This window comes from Lolium perenne, chromosome 7 (assembly GCF_019359855.2).
Source record: "Lolium perenne isolate Kyuss_39 chromosome 7, Kyuss_2.0, whole genome shotgun sequence".
In the NCBI taxonomy this organism is placed as follows: domain Eukaryota; kingdom Viridiplantae; phylum Streptophyta; class Magnoliopsida; order Poales; family Poaceae; genus Lolium; species Lolium perenne.
Window position 1 is genome coordinate 80774999 of NC_067250.2, and position 21055 is coordinate 80796053.

Genomic DNA, 21055 nt, shown 5'->3' on the forward strand with positions numbered 1-21055 from the left:
AGGGTTATTTTTGTGTAAATCGCCTTTTAGAGTATCGCTATGGCAAGCAAAACATTAGCAAAACCAAAATGGCTGTCCCCAATATTTTTGTCGTCCGGCCAGAGGCTTATAATCTTTTTTCTAGTTATTCCTTGACTGATTTATGCAATTGACAACAAGAAACTAGCCATGCATATGGACTACATGTAAATCCAACCATGGATACCTTTTTTATGCAGTGAGAAATGCAGGACGATAGAGACTCATCGTTGCAAGGCATTGGGACAATTGGCTTTGATCCCAAGCTTGTAGTTTCATTCCAGTCCATTTCATGTATGTACGATACAGGTCACCTGTCACAGGGTAGACATCAATTTTTTGGTTATGATTTCTTTCACTAGAGTTTTCATAAATAAAGGCTCATCAGCTGGAGAGGCCAACTGAGATGCATAAAGCTTCTCCCTGCATAATAATAATCCACTACCCTGCAACTGCAAGCCCCAAGAATCTGGTGAGCATAAACTTAAGGATGGAAACAGATGCTTAGAAAACAATCAGTAATGTAGGCAGATCTCAAATGTTTCTATATGGCATGTCTTTACTGCCTAAAATACAACATACAAGAGCTTGCAGTTTCACAGTACAATGGCTTTATATATAATTATACACACATCAAATATAGGGCTACTTACTTCCTTTAGGCTGAGCGTACCACATTACACAAATGCGTGCGGTGGGCATATCAGCCCTGCTGCACTTTCTGACCACCGTGCTAGTGCTAGTCTCAGCCAACGTCGTGTCGCCCAACTGCACCAGCAGATGAGGCAACATAAGCATGCCTTAACCATTCGGCACCAGTGCGGGGTGCCACCGCGAGGGCTTCAAGCTTGACTGCAAAGAGACATTTGTGTAAATATCAGTTCAGGAGACGAAGTGCTGGAAATATCAGCGCAAGACAGCACCCTGTGCATCGACAGTGGGATCCTCGCCTTGGCGGTAGATAAGGGGCTCACTGGTTTCACCCATATGAATTGGTCAGTCCCCCTCAACAACAGCCTATACAGGGTGTTAACCGGCACGAATGAAGTAATCATTCTGGGGTGTGGAATCTATGTGTCTGTTGAACTGGAGTGCATACCGGGTCATCCTGTGATACCTACTAATGGCACATGTTCTGTCACTAGTGGTTGCAGTACAAACTACGTGGTATTGGAATCAAACATGCTTCTCATCACGTACGCCATAGAGATAGAGAACTTGCCAGTCAACTCACGTCTTGCTCTGGTGGAGAGCAAATGGTGGAGCGAGAAGAAGAATGTCATGTTGCTGCACCAGCCTTGGTGCCCCTAAAGACGTATCTTGCTCCCCTGCTTTCCAGCAATCTGGTGCCTTGTGGTTTGGATCCTTGCTCTCTTGTATTTGTTTCTGGTCTGTGCTGCTGCTGGTGGTGGTCTGTACTGTTGTTGTTGGTTGGTCTCTCCAAAAATTGGTCAAATACCTCTGCTGATTATTCCTTCCCTCTCCACAATTTGGTCAATACCGCTGCTGATTATCCCGTTTCTCTCAAAATATGAGTATATTGTGTGTTATGTACCTTGTTTTTGAGCCATGGCAAGAAATGAATTTGGGACAGCTGGTTCCATGTCCATTGATATCAAGCTTGATGGCTCAAACTACAGGGAATGGGCCTTCTCTGCTAGGACTGCCGTGAGAGAAGCTGGTCTTGTCTCTCACTTGACTGATGATCCACCTACTTGAGATGATGAAGCAGCTAAGAAATCTCGGCAAAAGGCTGATGATCGTGTGATGGGAGCCTTGGTTCTAGGTGTTGACCCCCCTCGCTTCGAATGAGTCTTGAACATCACACTACAACCAAAGAAATTTGGAAGTATTTTGAGCAGCGGTATCTTCAGCCTAGTGGTGCTCTTCATTTTTCCTTGCTACAAAGTTTACACAGTACTCATCAAAATGACATGTCCATAGAAGAGTATTATTCTGCCTTCACTCACATCACTGGTCAACTTTGTTCCATGGTTCCAAAGAGCAGCCCCAGCTGCGAGTCTTGTGCAGATAAGGAAGAATTTGAAAACCGGACCTTCATGTATCATTTTGTGATGAAGCTGATGAAGCTCAGGTAGGAGTATGAGAACATTTGCACCCAGCTGCTTGGTCGTACGACTTCTCCCACCTTGACTGATGCACTTGCTAGTTTGATTGCTGATGAGAATCGTCTTCGTTCTATTGCTGCTACTTCTGCACTGTCTCTACACTCTAGTGTTATGGCTTTCTCAGCGGCCAGGTCCTTCTAGGGCTTCACCTTCACGTGATTTCTGCTCCCATTGCAAGAAGGCAGGACACCACATGGATGGTTGTTTCCAGCTTCATCCAGAGTTGTTAGCTGAGTTTTGTGCTAGACGAGCAGCCCTCCTCAACCAGCAACGTTGTGCACCTGTTCGCGCTCAGTCTCAGTTCATTAGGCCTTCTACAGCTGTTTTCACTGAGCCACCAGCGAGGAGTGCTTCTCTGTCTACACGTCTACACTCTATCAATCTGTTCTTGTTGAAGCTCGGCCTTGGGTTCTGGACTCTCGCCTCTTTCCACGTGACCTCAGACAGCTCCCATCTTGTATCTTGCAAGCCAGTGCAAGATGGTGCCTCTGTTCAGACTGCTGATGGTACACCCTGTTCAATCACTCATAAGGGTTCTCTTTGCACGTCCAAGTTTTCTGTTCCTGACATCTCTTTTTTTCCAGAGTGGTCCATGAACCTTCTGTCAGTTGGCCAGATTACAGATATGAACTATTATGTTGGTTTTGATCCCTCCTTTGGTTATGTGCAGGATCGTCAAAGCAAGAGGATCATTGGAACTAGGCATCGCCGTAGAGGATCCACGGGTACGTTTGGTTCTTTGGCAAAATCAGTTATAGCCTAGGCTAGGGGTTTGGTTCTCCAAGAAAATCTTGCTTTTGAGGACAAGCTAGCTTGGCTGGGCTAGAAAATCCTCGCTCACCTGGGAGTGGCAGGCGAGCCACTCGCCCTCGACGGCCAACTCCGTGTGGAATAAAAAAAATCATCGCGCAGCTCTTAACCATCCACGATGGAGTCAGACCTCAACTAATCGCTGCCTTTCCATTCTCCAATTCTTCATCTTTCTCCCAAAAATTTCTAGCCCCATACCTAGATCCTCTGAAGTACCCTCAAATATCAAAATGATTTTAGCCAGGAAGCTGAGCCAACCTTGCCGCTGCAAGTGGCAAAGGCACCTCAGGCTGTTTCTGCCGCCAACCCGACGCCGCTAGCCGTCCCTCTAGATTCCACGAGGGCACGACCCCTACGCCGGCGACAGGCCAATTTACTGCCAGGATCCATCTCCTCAGCTAAGTGGGCTAATCAACCAAACGTGCAGGCAAGGCAAGGTTAGCCTAAGCCAGCTGGGCTGTGTTTTGATCGGTTGGATCAACGTCGAGATCTACTTAATCGTTTTCATTTGATTAGTGGCATCATCGTTTAGGTCAACCTATGTGGTTCTCGTTTATCTACTCTTGTTCAGCAAGGTGTTTTGGGTCGTGTTTATGTAGATGTTGATTTCAACGGTAAGGGATGTAAGCTAGGAAAACAGATTCAGCTTCCCTACTCTTCTAGCACTAGTCATTCTAGCCATGGTCCCGGTTTGGTGCCCTCTGATGTATGGGTTCCCTCTCCCTTTGTTTCAAAAGGTGGTCACAAACATTATGTCATATTTGTTGATGATAACTCTCGATATACCTAGGTTTATTTTATGAAGCATCGTTCTGAGTTGATTTCTATATATAAGGCTTTTGTGCGTATGGTCCATACTCAGTTCTCTAATGCTATTCGTTTTTTCACTCCCTCGGGGGTTATTTGTCTACAGCTTTTCATGAGTTTCTCTCTTCTAAGGGTACTCTCCCTTAGCTTTCTTGTCCTGGTGCCCATGCTCGGAATGGAGTTGTGAAGCGTAAGCATCGGCATATTGTTGAGACAGCTCATACCTTCTGACTTCTACCTTTGTGCCTACTCATTTTTGGGGTGAAGCTTTTTTCGATAAAGGATGCTTTATTACTTTGAGAAGCAATTACATCCAGCCTCTGCATAACCAGGATGCACACAGCCGTTTATAGGTCCAAGTGAAATGTCGGATAAAACAAAACTAGGCGAAATACATATCGAGATGATGAATTATAAAACGCCTAAGGTGTGGATGGGGCTTCAATCCGTAGACTATGCTGCCACCCATGTAGGGAAAAAGTATCCCTCGCCGTAGCCTCCAACCGTGTATAGACCTCCGTAAATAGGTCTCGGTTCTCCACTCGCTGAAGAGGTAACCACGAACGGAGAATAGCTGTGAATCTGTATATAACTTGCAAAAGGGAGCAATTTTTGTCGTTAAAAATCTTGTCATTTCTACTTAGCCAAAGTGCCGCCCCCACCCTAAAAAGCAACTTGAACCTTGAATCGACACCATGAAGCCAATTGCCAAAGACATTGGCCACACTAGTCGGGGGAAATAGGGTAGACGCTACTTGAATGACTGACCATATAGATCTCGCAAATTAGCACTGGGAGAAAAGGTGTTTAATTGTTTCGTCCTGGCAGTGGAAGAAAAGGTGTTTAATCGTTTTGTCCTGTTGACAGAAAACACCGTGTACTTCCATGCCAGTTTCGCTTAACAAGATTATCTTTGGTGAGAATAAATCCTCGACGAAGGTACCATCCAAATTTTTTAATTTTTAATGGTATCTTCATCTTCCAAATTTTCTTATTATTATCAACTCGTATGTCAGAATGAAGGATCGCATTGTATAATGATTTTACCGAGAAAGTGCCATCTGCATTAAATCCACCTAAATTCGTCCGGTTCAGACGATAGTTGTATATCTCCTGGCCGGTGAATCAGGGAATTCCATGCCAACAGCCTTTGCCCAAGTAAAACTCGTCTGAACGTCACATTCGGAGGTGAGGTAGCCATTACCGTGGCAATGGTATCACTTTTGCGACGAACAATACTATACAAAGCAGGATACTGTTCACTTAAGGGTGCATTGTCTAACCAAGTGTCCTCCCAGAACCGTATCTGTGCCCCATTCTTAATCGAAAAAGTACCATGGCGGAAGAAGACATTCTTTTCCGCCATGAGGCTAGCCCAGAAGTGTGAATCCCCTGGTTTCCAAACCACTTGGGATAACGTCTTCAAACCCGTATACTTTCTCGTAAGAATAGTTTGCCAAATCCCATCCTCGGTAAGAAGCTTAAACAGCCATTTACCTAGTAAGGCTGAATTCTTGACTTCCAGGTCCAAGCCCTCCTTGATCTTTGGTACTACAAACTATACTCCATTTAACCAATCGATATTTCTTTTTCTCGCTATCCCCTTGCCAAAAGAATCTGGATCGATAATAATCGAGTTTATGCAGAATTCCTTTTGGTACTAGGAAGAATGATAACATATACAGTACCATGTTTGTCAGTACTGAATTAATGAGTACCAGTCTTCCTCCCAGGGACAACAATTTACCCTTCCAACTACTAAGGCGTTTTTGTAATCTTTCTTCCACAATTTTCCATTCAGCAATTGTGAGTCTTCGATAATGAATCAGAATACCCAAATAGCGAATAGGAAACTGGCCTTGCCCGCAACCAAACAACTCTGCGTATAGAGTCGTATCGTTTTGGGCATCACCAAAGCAAAACAATTCACTTTTATGGAAATTGATTTTTAATCACGATAACCGCTCAAAAGCCGCCAAAATTAATTTCAGATTACGAGCTTTTTCGAGATCATGATCCATAAATAGTATTGTATCATCGGCATATTGAAGGATAGATAAACCACCATCGACCAGATGTGGAATCACCCCTTCAATCTGGCCTTCAGACTTGGCCCACTCTATCAGGATAGCCAGCGTATCTGCTACAATGTTAAACAACATTGGAGACAGCGGATCCCCCTAGCGTAACCCTTTTCGTGTCTGGAATAGTGCCCGGTGTCATCATTAACCCGGATTGCCACACTTCCTCCATACACAAAATCGTTGATTAGAGCACGCCACTCAGGAGAAAACCTTTCATCCTGAGAGTCTGCTGAAGGAAAGACCACTTGACCTTATCATACGCCTTTTCAAAATCTAATTTTAAAATAACCCCATGTAATTTCTTAGTATGCATTTCATGTACTGTCTCATGCAAAACCGCCACACCATCCAGGATATTTCTTCCTTGCATGAAAGCGGTCTGTGATGGACGAACAACATGATCCGCAACCGTATTAAGTCTAATTGTGGCCACTTTCATGAAAATCTTGAAACTTACGTTTAAAAGGCAAATAGGTCTATATTGTTGAATCTTTTCTGCCTCATTAACTTTCGGTAACAAAGTTACTTCACCAAAATTTAGACGAAATAATTCTAGTTGTCCCATGTGCAATGCACTGAACAGAGCTAGAAGGTTCGGTTTAATAGTATCCCAAAAAGTTTGGTAAAACTCAGCTGGGAAACCATCTGGACCCGGTGCTTTATTACATTCCATTTGGAAAATTGCCTTCTGAACCTCTTCCTCTGAATAAGGTGCAGTCAGAAGACAATTTTCTTCCATAGATACTTGGGGTATGTCATCCGTTAAGTCCTCGTTTAAAGAAAAACCACTTTCCTCCGGAGGACCAAACAGACCTTTATAATAATTATATCTATCTTATGAATCTCCGGCCTTCTTCTCGTCTTCAAGGAAAGTCTCCTGGTGAGATCTTGTTTGTTTCTCCCACGTATGACCATCTTCGTGTTTTTGGTTGTACTTGTTATGTTCTATTAGCACCTCATGAGCGTACCAATGTGTTTTCCTTGGGTACAACCTTGAGCACAAGGGTTCTCGTTGCTATGACTCTTCTGCTCGTCGCATTCGCTTTTTTTCGTGATCTCACTTTTGTTGAGGATCAACCCTTCTTCTATCCCCTTCCACTCGATTTCCATCATCAACCTCTTTAGATTCTACCTCTTTTCTTTAATTTCCACCTATCTTTTCAGACGAGTCTGCCTCTGAACCGATCTTCACATCAGGGCCACCTTCATCCCATGTTTCATCTCCTTCCTCACCAGCTCCAACCTCTCCGTCACTAGCTCCACCTATAGATAGCTTTCCTTTTTATTATAGCCATCGTCCTAGAGTTCCATCTAATACCGAGTCATTTGTTCCTCTGTCGTCTACTCATCTACTCCTCCAGTAGTATTGATCCTTGCACTGACGATTCCTCTTAGACAATGAGGTATGCTCTTCGTGATCGCTCATCTGAGATTCCTGACAGATACAAAGAGCATTTCATTGCAGGGGCAGCTTATGAGCCTAATACTTATCAGGAGGCAGTTGTGTCACCAGAGTGGAAATTGGATATGTTTGAGGAGCTTGCAGCACTAGAGGGTACTTGTACATGAGATTTGGTACCTTTACCTCAGCACTCCGTCCCTATCACTTGCAAATGGAAATAGGTGTATTAGGTTAAAACCAAGTCAGATGGTTCAGTGGAACGCTATAAGGCTAGACTAGTTGCAAGAGGTTTTCAGCAAACTCAAGGGGGAGATTATGATGACACTTTTGCTCCAGTTGCTCACATGACTTCAGTTCGCACTCTGATTGGTGTGGCCGCAACTCGGTATTGGAAAATTTCTCAAATGTATATGAAAAATGCTTTCCTTCACGGTGATCTAGATGATGAAGTATATATGCAGCCACCTCCGGGTATTGAGGTTCCATTGGGTCATGTTTGTCGCCTTCGAAAGGCTCTTTATGGGATCAAGCAAGCTCCTCGTCTTGGTTGAGAGATTCAGTTATGTGGTTCAAGCCGTTGGTTTGTCTCCTAGTTTTTCTCCTAGTGAGCATGACCCTGCACTCTTCATACATACATCTAAGCGAGGTCGCACATTGCTACTACTCTATGCAGATGATATGTTGATCACTGGAGATGATGATGGATATATTTCTTTTGTTAAGAAAAAGTTGAGTGAGCAATTCAAGATGTCAGATTTGGGGTCCCTCAGTTACTTTCTTGGAATTGAGGTCAAGCACACAGATGATGGTTGCTATATCTCCTAGAAAAGTACACTCATGATTTGATTTTGCGCTCTGGCCTTACTGACACACGCATTGCTACTACACCCATGGAGCCTCAATTGCAATTGCATCCTATCGATGGCACTCCTCCTGAGGATCCTTCTCGGTATCGCCATATTATTGGCAGTCTAGTGTACCTCACGGTGACAAGACCGTACATTGCACATGCTGTCCATATTCTCAGCCAATTTGCGAGTGCTCCCACCTTGGTTCATCATGGTCATCTACTTCGAGTATTTTGATATTTAAGGGGCACTTCATCTCGCCACTTGTTCTATGCTAATTCGAGTCAGCTCCAGCTTCGTGCTTACTCTGATTCCACTTGGGCGAGTGATCATGTCGATCGCTGTTCGGTCACTAGCTATTGCATATTTCTTTGTACATCTCTCATTGCATGGAAGTCAAAGAAGAAAACAGCTGTATCATGCTCTAGTGCCGAGGCAGAACTTCGGGCTCTTTCTACTACTACATCAAAGATTGTATGGCTTCGTTGGCTATTGGTTGATCTTGGTGTTTAATGTCATACACCCACGCCTCTTCTTTGTGAGAGTAGTGCTGCTATTCAAATTGCTAATGATCCTGTCAAGCATGAGCTGACCAAACACATTGGTGTGGATGCTTCCTTCACCCGATCCCAGTGTCAACAATCTACTATTAAGCTCCAGTATGTCCCGTCAGAGCTTCAAGTTGCAGATTTCTTCACCAAGGCTCAAACCAGAGATCAACATAGGTTTCATACTCTCATACTTGGTGTATCAGATGCTCCTGACACACCTTAAGTTTGAGGGTGGGTGTTAAGTGTATACATACTTTATCTGTTTAGGCTCATAGTCTAGAATGAGGCCCAGGCCCATGTACCTTGTATATTTGTCTCTCTCGTTCAATACAGAGCTATGCTCAATCTATTCACATGAAACTAACAAAGATTACTCGTATTTTTGGCATATTCATTACTTTTTATCCATTCAACTATTTACTAAATTCGAGGCAAACCAATTGATTATGTATTCTCCAAGTTTTACCATTCCATTAGGAATCAGCGGCGATGTAGGAGTTCTGCCAATTATCCTTGGTGTCCTCTTAGTAAGATGAAAGCTACTCATATGGGAAGCAAAGAAGTCAAGAGAATTTTTCTTCACACAGAACCGAGTGTTGTTGCTACATCGGCTTGTGGACAAGGATATCGCCAAAAGGATGATGCTCAGCTTAGATGAGCTTGAAAAGGCAACAAATAAGTTTGGAAAGGCTCGGGAACTTGGAGGAGGCCAAGGTACTGTCTACAAAGGGATTTTATCTGATCAACGTGTTGCTGCCATCAAGAAGTCAAAATTTGTAATTCAGAGAGAGACAGATGACTTCATAAATGAGGTTGCCATCCTTTCTCATGTAAATCAGAGAAATGTAGTGAAGCTATTTGGATGTTGCCTCGAGACAGAAGTTCCATTGTTGGTCAATGAATTCATTTGAAATTGAACTCTCTGTGATCATCTTCATGTCAGTAGTCCACTATCATTGGCATGGAAAGAGCAGCTAAGAATAGCCCTTGAAACCTCAAGATGCCTTGCTTACCTGCACTCTGCTTCAGTATCAATAGTACATACAGATAGAAGTCCACCAACATACTACTTGACAGATCTCACAGCAAAAGTATACGATTTTGGAGCTTCTCGAGGCATCCCCATTGATCAAACTGGAGTTACAACTGTCGTTCAAGGAACTTTTTGATATATGAATCCAGAGTACTACCACACGCGGCGACTCACCAAGAAAAGTGATGTATACACTTCGGTGTCATGCTTATGGAGTTATTAACAAGGAAGAAGCCATGTGTCCACATGCCATCACCAGGAGAGAGTCTAACTGCAGAATTCATCTTGTATGTGAACCAAGAGAAACTCTTCAAGATGCTAGACCAGCAAGTCATCGAGGAAAGGGGGTGAAGAAGCCAAGGAAGTTGCAGCAGTAGCCGTGATGTGCTTAAGCTTAAATAGTGAAGATAGATCCACAATCAGGCAAGTCAAGATGAGACTTGAAGCGATGCAAACAGTGGCAAGCAACACACCAATGGAACAGAACAATGTCAATGTTGATGATGAAAACTTCAGTAGGCGCTATAGTACGGAGGAAGAATGCATGTCATCAATGGGTTTGCCTCGGTAAACATATTGCTATATGTTTCATTAGTTAGTGGAGACGCACCCTGGCTCAGAGCAATTTGCTGACAAGAATATAAAAAATCTTGTATTTTTGTCTTTGTTGGTTCTTACAGTTAAACTACCGGCATCCTTTTTAAGTATGCTTAGAAACAGGCAAATATAATAGACAATTATTTTTCATAATTTGCACAGGACACAGTTTTGATTATCTAGTCAGTAATAAATATAAAGAAATTAAATAATAAGAGACCTAACAACTGTAGAAAAGATACCAAGTGATGGCATCATCAGCAATATCTTTTATTCTACTTCTTAGACGTAATCAATCAAAGAATGATCAGTAGCTGCAAAAATAGAAAAATAAGGTAGCTAACCTATTCTCATATGTATCGTAAAATGTGTTTCTCCCTCTTAGTTTATTGATAGTTAGAATTCATATCGACATAGGAAGAGCATGAGGCTACATGACAGCTTTCAAAACTCTGACTGCCAGAATTCACTATACTGCTATGCAACTTCATGTCAAAGGAACGTGCTAATACAAGATGTGGTGTGAACAACAAGAAGGCTTGCCTAGGTAGAAAAAAAATTACAAAAGATGGTGTAAACAACAAGGGTGCCTTGTTACTGAACAGGCTTGTATTTTTAGTCTGTCGTAATCTTCCTAGATGGCACTGGATATCTCCCAAATGTACAGACGTTGTAAGCTCCAACAGAATAAGATCATGGCAGAACTTCAAGTGTAAATTTGTCTCCTAATAAATGTTTAAAGAATAGCATATGGTTCTTCATATTCCCCATAGCGCATTTGATAAACTCCAAAAATAGTCCAGGCTACTATTATCCCTCAGTTGGTACTTGGTAGCTACAGAAATAAAAATGACAACTGAAGTAACATGTGCTAGTTTTGAATTTATATTTTAAACTCCCTGGTGCAAATACACCCAGGGAAAAAGTAAACTCCCCTAGTTTGTCTCAGTATTTCAAAGAATAGAAATCGCTGTCTATCAAAGTCCAAACGAAGGCACCGATTCGTCTTGAAGCCCTCACCATAGCGCCGTGATATTGATATGTCCAAGGTTTTTGTCACAGCCTATAGTCTATGCCGAAGAAGCAATTTAATTACAAAGGACATCCAATCAAAGCATGCATGCTTTTTCCATAAATACATGTTGGCATACACCAACCCTGGATGGTAAAATTTCTCAATTCGCTATCACCTCTCATCTCACCCTCCAGAGGTAAGAATGTTCTTACAGTGCTGTGGTTCTCGCCGTCTGAAGCTGACATGGGGTAGACTGACGCCCAACAGCCTGCGGAAGAAAGAGCTTGGCCAACGTGCTACAGTAGGAGCACAATTGAGACGATTCACTCTTGAAGAAATTATGTATCAACAGCCAAGCCTGGAGATGGGGGCGATCGAAGTAACACCAGCTCGAAGGTACTCACCAAAGGTGTGTCCACTGAACTCGGACTTCTCTTCGGAGAGCAGCTCACCAGTCATCAGCGAGAGCATTTCCATCAGTAGAGCGCCTCTGAGAAGCCGAAACAGCACCGCAAGGCGAGTCAGCTTTAGATCCCCTCGTGAAAATGATGTATTTATCATTCCTGCTACAAGAGATTCAGATGACTACGACTCCAGTGATGGAGAACCACCGAGAATATGAAGAAATGAGGGATTGGGGCAGAGAGGATCGATCATGCTACAGCCAGTTCCTGGCAGGTTTGCTATCCTCGGAAGAAATCCAGAGAGAAAATCATGTATATAGTTTATAAGTACTTGGCAATCCATTTTTATAGACGACAGCAACATGTAACAGAAGTAGAAATACGTATCTGCATCCTTGAGTTTACCAATAGAACATATGCAGCACTGGAAAATTTCAGAACTATCTATTGATGGTTTAAGTAGCTCACAAATGAAGCCAACAGGCCAATACATTGTGCAAAATGCGGAACATGGTACTACTAACGAACAGGGTGTTGCTACAATTTTAATCTGATATACGTGGTGAGAGCAAAGGGCACGAGCGATCTTCTCGGAGACATGAGGGTACCTTCATCTGGAGCCTGGTGCGCGTCACATCGGCGGATGCTTCGATTCCGAACGGTCTTTGAGCGGCGGAGTGGCTCTCCGTCGAGCTGACCGTCGGGGGTGGCCGCGGAAGCCCCATGTGGATGGGTGCTGCTCGTGTGCTCACATCGCGTGACAACCGGAGACGGGGACGGCGGCGAGGGGAGCTTTTCGCGGTTCGTGCACGGCGAGCAGGGCAAGAGGCAACCCTGGACTGGGCTGGACTGAGAGCAAATTTGCGGCGTTTGCTTCCACGTGAAATCGGGAGATTTTTTACCGAGCCCGTGCCGAGTAGCTGGCCCATGCACGTCAGCCTTTGATTTATCCAAAGCCCGCAGCAACCGGCCGAGCCAAGGCCCGGTACATATCTCCCCCCAAAGCTCTTCATGGACAATTCTGAAGTCCAAGTGCTATAGATATCGACAGAATGCTCACTAGACATCAGAGAGTCACAATGCGAAATCATTAAAAAAGATCAACCTTCGTCAAGGTAAGACAACTCACTTGACGTCAATGTACTTCTGTACATGTACTCACTCGTGTGCGCCATTGTACTCGCTCATCTACGCGACTGTCTGCGCCACTGTACTCGGTCGTGTGCACGATTGTACTCGCTCGTGTACGCCATTGTACTCGTGTGTTGTACGTAACTGTACTCGTCTTTTATACGTAATTGTACCCGTGTGTTGTATCGGAAGTACTAGCATCCTAGCATGGTGCCTCGCACGGAAGTACTAATCAAATGTTGTCCGCGCATTGTAGTCGCTCGTGTTGCACGCGGATCAAAAGATCAATCTTTTTTAGTTGTACCCGTCACAGTGGGATCCTTTCAGCTTGGTAGCCTGGTAGGGGACTAGGCTGTCGACGCATTATGGTGGGTCTTGGGTTAGTGATATTTTTTGTGATTCTGAGAATAAACTTGTTTGGCTACCACGAAATTGGTATGGAGTTCAAAATTGAGAATAATATGGATTTTATTCCATGCCTAATCTTAATTTCTCTTGGTATTGCAGATCTCGAAAGAAGGGAAAAAAAAAAAGGAAAACATGTGTGTACTGCTTCCATGCCTTAATAACGTGGCGCGAGAGAAGGCTTGAACCGAGATCGATTGATGGCTACGAGTGCCGAACGTGCAGACAGCGCGCCGAGGACGATGGATCGGATTGGCCGCGCCCCATTGTCATGGGAATATTCTTCCCTCCTCTCTCGGTTGAGTCCCATCCCATCACGTACGTTATCTCACTTTACAACATGCACGCGGATGCAGCGATCTCTCTCTGGTACTACGGTCCTTTCTTTCTTCACGTTGAGCAAGCTTGATGGAGTACACGCCACGATGATTCGTGAGTCAAATCCGTGTTCGCTGGACCATCAACCAAACCAAAAGAAATCCCGGACTCAATGGCCTCAAAACATGACGCAAACAAATATAAAGGGACCGGTGCGACTGTGCGGTAAAAAAATAGGTCTGCACCTCAACTCAGCGGCCCATCACAAACTGATCGGGCTATCCATCGAGACATCAAGTGACATCAAGTGACTATGGATCCATGATGAAAATCGGAAGAAGAGAATTTCATGAAGGCCGGAGGGGAGGACTAGCTAAGGGAGGTTCAAGTCTCCGCGCTGTTGAGGGGCTTGCTTGGTGTCCGGGCTTCACAACAGCGGTATGAAAGTGGGGGCGACAACACATGTGAAGCGCAGAGTCCTACCTTTCAGGGTGAAAATCCAAGGTCTGGCCTTAACTGGTTGTGCCTGGCAGTGACCTTGGTGGAGGCATTGTTTTGAGAGTGGGGACTATCTTCAGGGTGAAAACCTAAGATCTTTGATTGGGCGACGACGGTGTTGAAGCACTATTCCCTTCTTGGAGGCGTCGTTTTTTGGAGAGTCTGCAATTCAGGTGTTGTCATGGTGGTGGATGTATTGCTGTTGTTAGGTCCGTGATACTGTAGCGGGACTTTTGTTTCTTAGTTTTCTTTTCGTTTTTTTGGCTGTGTGCATCCGTAGTGCCATTAGGGTGGTGCGTTGTTGCAGAGGCTGGGTGTAATTGGTATCTCTCGATATTAATATATTCCCTTTATTAAAAAAAATCCATCGAGACATAAACGATGTCCAAATTTGCTTGCGAACGTGTCAACACGGACGCAGCGTGTGACCGATCCCCTCGGGCTCGGGCTCAGGCTCAGGCTCAGGCTCGCCTTGCATCGGCCACGTCTGCATCATTTTCTACACTACCAACTGGCGGGGTGGTGTCGCTTCCGCAACCTACCAAGTAAATTAATGGCCGTGCAACGATGCAGGTTTCCTAGGCCTAGCAATGCGTGTCCGTCTTACTGCGTCCCACCACCCCCTCGGATGCCCTTGGCATATAAAATTGGGCGTTGGCGCATACTTCCCCTATCCCCACACCCTAGCTACCTCCCCAAACCTTCTCCACATGCGCTCCATGTCGGGTCCTAGGGGCCGATGCCGTACACGCGGTCGCTATGGCCAGGACAAGGGAGACCATGCTAGATCTGTCGCGTTCGCCCTCCCCTGCGGACTCGGAGTGGCTGCACAACATGTACTTCGAGTTCTTCGTACACATCATCGAGGAACCTTTCGGCATAAAGAGAGTCTCGGACAAGTTCATGGAGTTTCTCGCCGGCTACCGTGAACTTGTGGGAAGCCAGCTATGGCTTTTGTCGGTGGCCCATTGAGGTCATGTTCGACGGGCAAGGCAAGATGTACCTCGACGCTGGCTTCGAGAAGTTTCTCGCGCCCACAGCCAGGAGGTCGGATGCATGCTGCTCTGCCGCTACGAAGGCGATGACGACATGCGCGTCAGTATGTTCGACGACTCATCCTGCCGTAGGCGTTACCACAACGATGACTCCAGTGCAGACAACGACAGCAACTGTAGGATCTAGGGTGCTCTTTCTTTGCAGCGAAGATGACAAGTACCAATCGAGACCACTAGTGTAGGTTTCTGGATGTTCTTCCATGTCAGCGAGGAAAGCGCGGACGCCCAGAGCTCTAGTTTGGGTGACTAAGTGTTCTTTCTTCGTAGCGAAGAAGACGATAGCCATCACAACCCAGTAGTTAGGTTCCTCATTTTGCACCGTTTCAAATTTATGTATTTCTCAAAACATATGAAAAAAATCTATGTAATTGTTTCTATCTATCTCATTGAAAAAAATATTTTCAAATTTTAAAATACGTCAAGCTGTTGGCGCTACCCTCGATGCAAACTGATGGTCGGGCAACTAATTTAGTGTATGTGGCCTGACCCAAAGTACTTTTGATGTCCGTTTGTGTCGGGCCTCTTGAGAGGCCATCAGCGCCTGGATTGTATGTCTGCCTACTCCTATGTTCCTGAATTAGCTACATTTCAGTGTCGGCTGGCCTGGCCATTATCTATCGGTGCCCTCATTTTTCAGTGAATCGAAAATAATCACTGGCCTGAATAAACGGTACGGTTGCAACTTGCAGGGATATATGCGTAGGAGCTTTTGTGCTCCTCCCTAGCTTGAAGGCTTTCTTAACAGAAATTTCACTCCGTTGAAAGGTGAAGTCACTTGTCATGTACAGCTTGATCGATGGAAGAACAAGTGCAGGTGGAAGGCAGGAAGTCAATGTGGCTAGCTCATAATCGTGGGCAAAACCGTACTGAGCTTTTCGAGCAAAAGTAAAGCTAACTTTTCTTTTTGAGGCAACCTGCAGTTAAACACAATGAATTGGCGTGATATGACCCGCCGGCCTCTCTTCTATTTATATACCCAAACTAGGGTTTTTGGTTACAGATAGATTACAAGGTTGTTAGTAACAACAATCATAACAACCTGATCGCATCTATACAACGTGATGTACACGCATACGATCACACATGAGATGCTAACACTAGTGGAAAACGGGGCAATAGGCCCGGTCCATTTGGGCCTTTAGACCCGGTTCCCGAACCGGGACCAACAAGGCGGGACTAAAGGGGGTACCCTTTAGTCCCGGTTCAAACATAAACCGGGCCTAAAGGCCTCGACACGTGGTGCGGCCAGGGAGCTCGCGGTGGAAGGGCTTTGGTCCCGGTTCGTGGTACGAACCGGGCCTATGTTTCTCTGCGCGGCCAGGAATTGCTATTTCTCTGCCGCGGCACAGATTTCGGCTGTACCAGCGTTTCTCTGCCTTGGCGGAGAGAAACAGTCTGTTTCCCTTGCCGCGGCAGAGTTTCAGCAATGCATATATATATCATTCAAGAAACCACAAAAAATCGTCATGAATATATATAGACATCGTCAACAGTACACGACATAGTCAACACAGTACACGTAATGCATGCATATTTACAATACAACTTTTCCTGAACGAATATCGTCCGACGTCACGATCTTCCGATAGTGCTCTCCACCTGGGGTAAGGACCTCGGTAATAAAGAATCCCGCGATTTCCTCTTGAATTGCTTTTATTTGATCCGCTGTTATGAGAGTGTCCCGCAGGCGTGTCATCTATATTTAAAAAAGGAGATCAATATATGAATGGAACTCAATACAATAGATGGTACTAATTAAGATTAATTGTGAAAATTTGTTATCGTACACGAGTGTGGTGTATTTGGGCATCCCCACCCTTGGGACAGGACATGTCACGCATGAAGGTGCAGACGTAGTATCCACATAAGTTATTCCCTTTTTCCTGCCTCATACACTTTACGAAAAAATAGTTCGATCAAACTAATAATCAAGCATCGTATTGAAAGTAAATATCATATATAAAGTTTCACGGACATAGCTATATATATAGTACTACTTACGGGTAATCTCTAAATGTAAGCTCCGGTTTCCATTCACCCGGAACAGTATTGATGAACCGTTTCCAAGCCCTGCCCGATAAAAAATAATGAGTAAATGAGTAATTGATTAGTTGATGATATCTTCGAATTAGAGCAGATGAAGATGCCAATACGAAATTGATTGAAACTACCTCACGGAGGATGGCAGCCATGTCCGCCCATTCCGCATATTCTTTACGTTTCGAGTCCATAACGTTTACGACTCCAAGGTGAAGATCAATGATTAGGAGAATAAAGTGGAAAGCGCACAAGCATAGCTTAATGATTACGAGAATAAAGTGGAAGGTGCACAAGCATAATGTATGTTATATATAACACTCACTTAAAGTTGTAGGGAAAGAATATATCCTCTTTGTCTGCTTGCTTCTCTAAAAACATTACGATGTTGTCCTCTGTGTCCTTGGGGTACCGTCGAACCGTAACTTCATGAACTGTGTTTGGGTCTATGAACCCCAGCGGTAGGAGCTTGCCTCTTTTGTATTCCAGCTTCTTCATTCTGCATAATTAAATGTATAGCGTACACAAAGAATATAATGAGGATAATTGTTAGTGCAAATGAATGAGCTACAAACTTAATTACACAAATAAATCACTTACGAGCGTAGCAAGCGATGACAGCTTTGTCGAGGGCGTCTTGATTGAATAAGCTGAAACAGTTCTTCTAACTCAAGGTTTATCTCGTCTTCCCCCCGTAAGTAATGCTCATCTCAAAGATACACCTTGATGTACCTTACACATCGTCGACAGGCTTTCGGGTACCAGTCATGCAACCTTCGCATTCGAGTCCCTAGACGCGAGCTCGCCAGGTTTGACGAGATCAGATCCGTATCTATACTTGTTTACCATTTGAGCCGTCGGATAGTAATCTTCGTACTCAGCGATGCTCCACGAGCTCTAGCCGCCCGTTCGATCATCGATGCCGTCTCAGGAACATGATAGGGCTCCACGATGAAGTGGGGTGCGGCCAGAATGTCATGCTGTCAAAGCTGGGCGACTTTATATGCTTCTTTCATCGCACTAGAGGACTGTCCAAGAGAGCGGTCATAATCAGCTCTCGGCTCAGGTCTCTTCATTCTCGTCTCGGCAAAGTGCTTCAGCATGTCTGCGGTGGAATAAACATCTTCTTCGGCGCGATTGCAAGAAACGCCTTTTGCTCTTCGATCTGCTCATGTGGCAACAACTCGGAGTCTGTTCCCTCATTGGAGTTGATGATCTCTTCGGAGCTGTAGGAGGTGCCGCGGACCGCTTCCTCTTTTGCTTAGGTGGAAGCGGCGGAGTCTCCTGACGAGGAGGAGGAGGCGGCGGAGTATTTTCACGCGGAGGAGACTGGTCATGGATAGGGGAATCATCATCGCGCAGAGGAGAATCATCACGCGGAGGAGACTGAGGTGGCGGAGGAGGCGGAGGTGGCCTGCTTGTTGGCTTCTCACCTGGAAACACAATGTTCTCCTTCCGCCATTGCACGGTGGTTCTACGGGCTTCTCCCAGTTCTTTGATTTCCCCATCTTCACCTGCAGGGTGCTCAAGCAGCAACCCCTCATACTCTCTCAACACTTCATCCACCATCACAACAGCAAAGTCGTCTTGGACCGGACGGCAATGGTAAGACCTTGTAGGTAAGAGGATGCCGACCGCCGCCTTGAAGGATAGGTTGAAAACTTTAACATGCAGCTCACAAGGACGGCTCTCAGTGAGATCATCCACGGGGGGGTAGCGAGGAGGCTCGACCACCTGGTCATCAGCATCATCATTATCCACCTGCTGAGAGGAAGCCACGCTGCTTTTCCGGTGTGGTTGAGATTGCGACGGGCGATGGCATTGAGCGATGCGGGATCTACAGCCTGCCCCCGAGCCATACGAGATGTAAGTACTTGGGTTACCATGGTTAATTGGGCTTGCATGGTGCTCATACCCTCCTCTAAGTTAGCCAGGCGGTCTGTTTCCCTTGCCTTCCTCCTCTCATGGCTTTTATCGGAAATCTCTTCCTTTCCGCGGGAAAGCCATACTTCCACGGAACGGAGCCTGCGTGCCTCGTGTTCGTCCGCCGTGTTCTTTGTTCCCAAGGCGCGTGTCAGCTCATCGTTCTCTCTTTCGGGCTGGAACAACCCCGCCTCCACGTCCCTATGTGCCTTTTCCAGGGCATCAATGGGAACCTTCAGATGAGCTTTCTTATAGATGCACTTCCACTGTTTCGGATCCAACGTTCCCCCAATCCCGTAGAACCACTCCTTGCACCGTTCGATCCAACCGTGTGTCCCTAATGCCGATCCCTTTCTTGGTCAGTTCCGCCTCAGCTGCCTCCCACTTAGGACGGTTAGCCACTGTATCCACCTGGACCCAGAATTTGGTGATATAGCTTCAACGCAGCATTTGCCTTATTTATTTCCGACCTTCTCAAAATTCTTACGACTCCGTCTTTGTACTTCACGAATTCGTCCCAGTGACTTTTTACCTTCTCACTGTCCGGAGTCTTCTTTAACTTGATAAGGCGGCGCAATCTTTTCTTGTGGCTCTTGAATAGTTCGGCCATCTTCTTCTTGCCAAACTCGCGGAGGGCCTGCTCCATCTTGGCCTTCTCGGCGTCACCCCCTCTTCGGGTACTATGTTGAAATGTGCCATGAGCTTGTTCATAATGCTGTTTTTGGCTACATCATCGATATAAAGACCTTGAGCTTCTTCCTCTGCAGACAGCACTAGTCCCTTCGGCTTGTGCCATTCTCGAACGGTGATCGGGACGTGGTCCCTAACAAGCACTCCGCATTGAGCTATAAATGCCTTTGCACCTTTCTCTGGAGCAATCGGTTTACCATCATTCTCGATGGGGGTGATGTGGTGCCTAACACCGGCTGCCAACTTTGTGGCCGGGCCTCGCTTCCTCGACTTTACGGAAGAAGTGCTCGATCCGGAGGGCTAAAAAGAAATAGTTCATAGTCAGGTACAATTTCATTAGTTAATGCATCTAGTCGATCAACAGCGGCTTAATTAATTTATATACCTCGGTGATAACTACAGTTCGGGAGCCATTATGATGATCTTGTTCCTCACCGGCGCCACTAGGATCTTCTTCCTCAATATCCTCCGCTCCCTCACCGGAGGCATTCAAATAAGTTGCGGTGACATCGTCACACTTATCATCTGGAATAACGTCGTCGTCGCGATCATCCAGAGTACCGTTTGCTATGAGTTCCTCCATGAAATTTTCTTGAATTTCATCTCTCTCCATGCTTTCTACAACGACCTGCAAGCTATACATAGGAACCATCATATGATCAAATTAAGGATAATGCGAAAACTGAAAATGGAGTTACATATGTGTAGTTCTTAACTAAGGATCGATAATATAGTGCTGAAAGCGAATCTGTGATTACATGCATACATAGATCGGGTTCATGTTTATTTAACCCTAATACATATCAATCACTACTACAACCACTCAACCGCGCAGACCGGGTCCTAGAGGCGCCGACCGGGTCTGAGCCGCGCTGGTGTGCCCCAAAGCCACGGAACAACAACGGGAGCATAGCTAACATGAGATCCCCGCATAACGCTCCATCCGGTCCTATACATGTTGTCTAACGCGTACATGTAACGGCGAACGTGCTGGTCCTCCGCTTCAATGCGCTGAGCTACCTCCTCCGGCGGGGCCGGCTCCTGAAAGCGACCGTGGCCCATAAGACCTCCACCAAAGAATATCCGGGTCGACAACGGGACCCGGATTCCGCCTAAGGTCCGCGACCGGAAGCTAAGACCTCCCGGTGCCACCCCGGCGGAGCCGGTCCGGACCTCCCCATCTGCTCCATCTCCTCGGTGAGAGTCAGACCACGGCCCGCCGGCTGTCATTGTCGCGGCATCGTAGCTACGGAAACAAATCATATATATATGTACCAACGTTAACATAAATTAAAAAATA

The 21055-nt window shown here is 45.5% G+C and overlaps 1 protein-coding gene across 1 annotated transcript; it reads right to left on the reverse strand.

Annotated features, from left to right (window-relative positions):
* Positions 1–675: 675 nt before the first annotated feature.
* LOC127312925 (uncharacterized) lies at positions 676–12057 on the reverse strand. Its single transcript, XM_071824531.1, has 3 exons — positions 11699–12057; positions 11507–11590; positions 676–870 (listed from the first exon to the last, which is right to left on the reverse strand). Exons 1-3 carry the CDS (start codon positions 11853–11855, stop codon positions 764–766), a joined length of 348 nt encoding a protein of 115 aa, XP_071680632.1. The 5' UTR covers positions 11856–12057; the 3' UTR covers positions 676–763.
* Positions 12058–21055: the final 8998 nt, after the last annotated feature.

Bases quoted from the DNA above. Each gene is read 5' to 3' on its own strand.
- LOC127312925 (XM_071824531.1), bottom strand. From the start codon at position 11,855: ATGATAAATACATCATTTTCACGAGGGGATCTAAAGCTGACTCGCCTT. The intron at 11,591-11,698 runs GTGAGTACCTTC...CTCCTACTGTAG, and splicing joins GTTCAGTGGACACACCTTTG to CACGTTGGCCAAGCTCTTTC. The intron at 871-11,506 runs GTAAGAACATTC...GTCTCTTTGCAG, and splicing joins ACGGCGAGAACCACAGCACT to TCAAGCTTGAAGCCCTCGCG.